This window comes from Corvus brachyrhynchos, unplaced genomic scaffold (assembly GCF_000691975.1).
Source record: "Corvus brachyrhynchos isolate BGI_N302 unplaced genomic scaffold, ASM69197v1 scaffold351, whole genome shotgun sequence".
Lineage (NCBI taxonomy): Eukaryota > Metazoa > Chordata > Aves > Passeriformes > Corvidae > Corvus > Corvus brachyrhynchos.
The window spans coordinates 902,888-905,852 of record NW_008236203.1 but is presented as its reverse complement, the minus strand read 5'-3'; the positions used below and the strand labels follow the sequence as shown (position 1 = coordinate 905,852).

Below are 2,965 nucleotides of genomic sequence, written 5' to 3'. Positions count from 1 at the left end.
GATTTACATCAGTTTTTTTGTGGAAATCAGTATTTTATGGGTTGGATATGATCTGGCAGGGAGTGAAGGAGTAACTGGAGCAGAAGGGCTCGGTGTACCTTGCTGCAGGAGTGGCAGAAGTTGGGAGAGAGAGGAGGAGGCAACTGAAGCACAGGCAGACATTCCTTGAAATCTTAACTCCATCCTCATTGTCACTTTGTGCCTAAATACTGGATTGTGGCCTGATGAAGATACAATCCTCTGGATACATCAGCGAGGTCAGCTTTGGGAACACCATAAATGCTCAGCTGTGGCTGTAGTGGTTTGCTGGTGCCCAGGAGGGTTCTGTCACCCACCAGCAGTTCATGAGGTGAAGCAGCACCAGGAGGGGGAAGGTGCTGGTGGGAAAGCAGCACTTGTGTGCATGGAAGAGCTCCTGGCTGGCCCAGGAGCTCCTGAAGCTGCTGCTGGGCATTTTCTTGGTGCAGAGGGAGCAGCTGAAGGCTGTGCCAGCAGCTCAGCAGAGCCTCAGGAGAGGGGGGACCCGAGAGGCAAACTTGATGTCCACAGATCACAGAATCCCAGAAGGATTTGGGCTGGGAGCAACCTTAAAGACCATCAAGTTCCAGGTCTAGGTCGAGGTCTCACTGCCCTCTGCACCAGGGTGTTCTCCAGGTGATGTGCAAGAATTAAAAACAGTTTCACTTTTGGATATACAAAGGACTGATTTTTCTTTCCCCTTACAAGTTTTGAATGTGTTGCTGAACAGCAAAAACGTTAAAAAATAGGGAACTGCTTTTTGCTTTTAAGAATAAAAAGTACAGATGTGGGATGTGTCAATAAAATACTCGAGGTGCTTTTATAGCAAAGGCTCTTCCAGCTTTGACCTTTCTTCAGAGAAATGTTCTGCTTTGGAAATAGGGTGAAGATGCTGCTTTACACCCAATCCCTTGTAAATAATCCAGGGGTTTAAGATGATTAACTCTGTCTATCCGTAAGGCTAATCCTGGCTGTCCATGCAAAGCAATGGAGGTGTCAGAGATCTGCCAACCACTCAGGCTGGAGGAGACCTTATCTGGCATTCCAAGGAAGATGAGCTACAGCCACACTTCCTACCTGTCTGGGAATGTCTAAATCCTCCAAGGAAGGGCTTTATTGCTGGAATCTGGGAACGCACCTTTGGGTGGCTCAGAGCTGCTGTGAGGACGCAGCTGTGCCTGCAGTGCTGAACAGGTGGAACAGAGGGTTTTAAACAAAACCTGCAGCTCCTGGAAGGAGATCACCCCACAGCTCCAGTTGGGAGCAGCTCCCACCCTCCCTGCCTCTGAGGGTGGGGTGTTCTGGAGGAGGGGAGTGGAGGGAGAGACAGGTGAGTATTCCAACACCTTCGTTTCCAGCAGTGGTGCAACAGCCCAGGCTGGCAGCTTGCTTTGCAGAGCCTGTGGCTTTCTCTGTGAAGCCATTGAATTTTCCTGTGGTGGCAGTACGTTTTCTTTCCGAGCCATAATACGCAACTTAAACTTGAATTTTTTAATTTGGGTAACTGTTGGTTACTGATGGCTACGCTCTGGCAAATGCTGCTTCCGTAGCTGTATGCTTTGAATTAATGAGCATTTCTTCCTGTCTCCTTTGAATCCTTCCAAAGGCTCTATGTGTCTCCAAGGAAATCCATGGATGAGAAAACAGCCTCTCCTCTGAAATGGTGCCGGCAGGTGCTGGATAATCCCAGCCCCGAGATTGAGGCTGCCTGCAGGACCCTCATCAACAGGCTGGACCAAGGTAGGGCAGCTGCAGCCTCGCTGCTGTGGGGTCCCTTTCAATCCTCAGTCGAAGCAGGGAAATCCAGCTTAGTGTTGTCAGGCTCTTGAATTTTTAACTTTTGTTAATATTTAAACATTTTTTAATGTAGGAAATATGTAGAGGAAAAAAATGTGCTGCTGGGGAGTGGGGATAGAACCATGGAAAACTGTTACTGCAGCTTTCTAGATCAGAACTCCTGGTGCTGAGTGTTCCAGTGGTGATCCTTGCTCCTCTGGATATCCTTATGGATATTCCTCCTGAATCTTACCAGCTGCTATTGCCTGGGTGAAAAAGTTGTCTGCTGCTCAAAGCTTACAACAATGAAATACTAAACTTAAAGAAATGGTGTCACTTTTGGAAACCAGGTTTTTCTTCCAGTTTATCATCCCCTAGAAGCACTTCCTGGTGGCTGTGGGCTGTGTTAATCCTGAGGGGGAAATCCCTGGTTTCACCTGCCTGAAGTGAAAACCTGGAGTGCTGTGCATGCTGTGGTGATGTCTCTGACCACAGGCACTGTTCTGGGGCCTGGCTTCGGGGGTTTGCTTTTCCACCTTGGCTTGCGGTGTGGGAGAGCTCTCAGAACAGATGCAGTTCACAGGACAAAAATGAGTTTATGCTGTTCCTCCCTCTGTCCTGCATCACCTGCAGAGCACCTGGTGCATATCCTGCCTTTGTCAGTTCAAATGGCTTCCAGGTTTGTGGAAAATGGGCTGGAATCCTGACAGCCAGGACACCGAGGGGCGGGAAATGAATCAGTAATTAATTTTTACCTTCTCTAGATTCCCTGTCATCCAACTCTCCTGGTCAGGATTTGCTGCAGGTTTCTTGCAGAGAGGTGCTGCAGTCTCCTCTGTCCAGTTGGACTCAGGAATCTCCAGACACAACAGCTGTGTTTGAACAAGTGACACTTCTGAGAGAATCAGTGTTTGGAAGCTCAGGGATATCCCTGAACTGCTGGAAATCCAAGCCCAGCTGGGTCCCCACGTTGCTGTCTGAGGGTTTGTGGTGCCTGGGTTTGTCTCCATGGGGATGCAGGGATTCTGCTTTCAGTTCAGCCAGCAGTTTGGCCCCTGTGGTTTGGAGTCTGAGGTCACTGCTCTGGGGGTTGGTTTGGGTTTTTTTAGTTTTCATTCTAACAGTGTTTGGCACTGCTTGAGATCTCAGGCTTCTCTTGAGTTTAACCTTG

The 2,965-nt window shown here is 48.8% G+C and overlaps 1 protein-coding gene across 1 annotated transcript in view; it reads left to right on the top strand.

Moving 5' to 3' along the window:
- Positions 1 to 2,965, top strand: part of LOC103622366 (SLAIN motif-containing protein-like) — a 19,590-nt gene that overhangs the window by 9,377 nt on the left and 7,248 nt on the right. Inside the window, exon 2 of the mRNA XM_008641304.2 lies at positions 1,625 to 1,758. Within this exon, the coding sequence (XP_008639526.1) occupies positions 1,625 to 1,758 (134 nt within the window). The remainder of the gene's footprint in view (positions 1 to 1,624; positions 1,759 to 2,965) is intronic.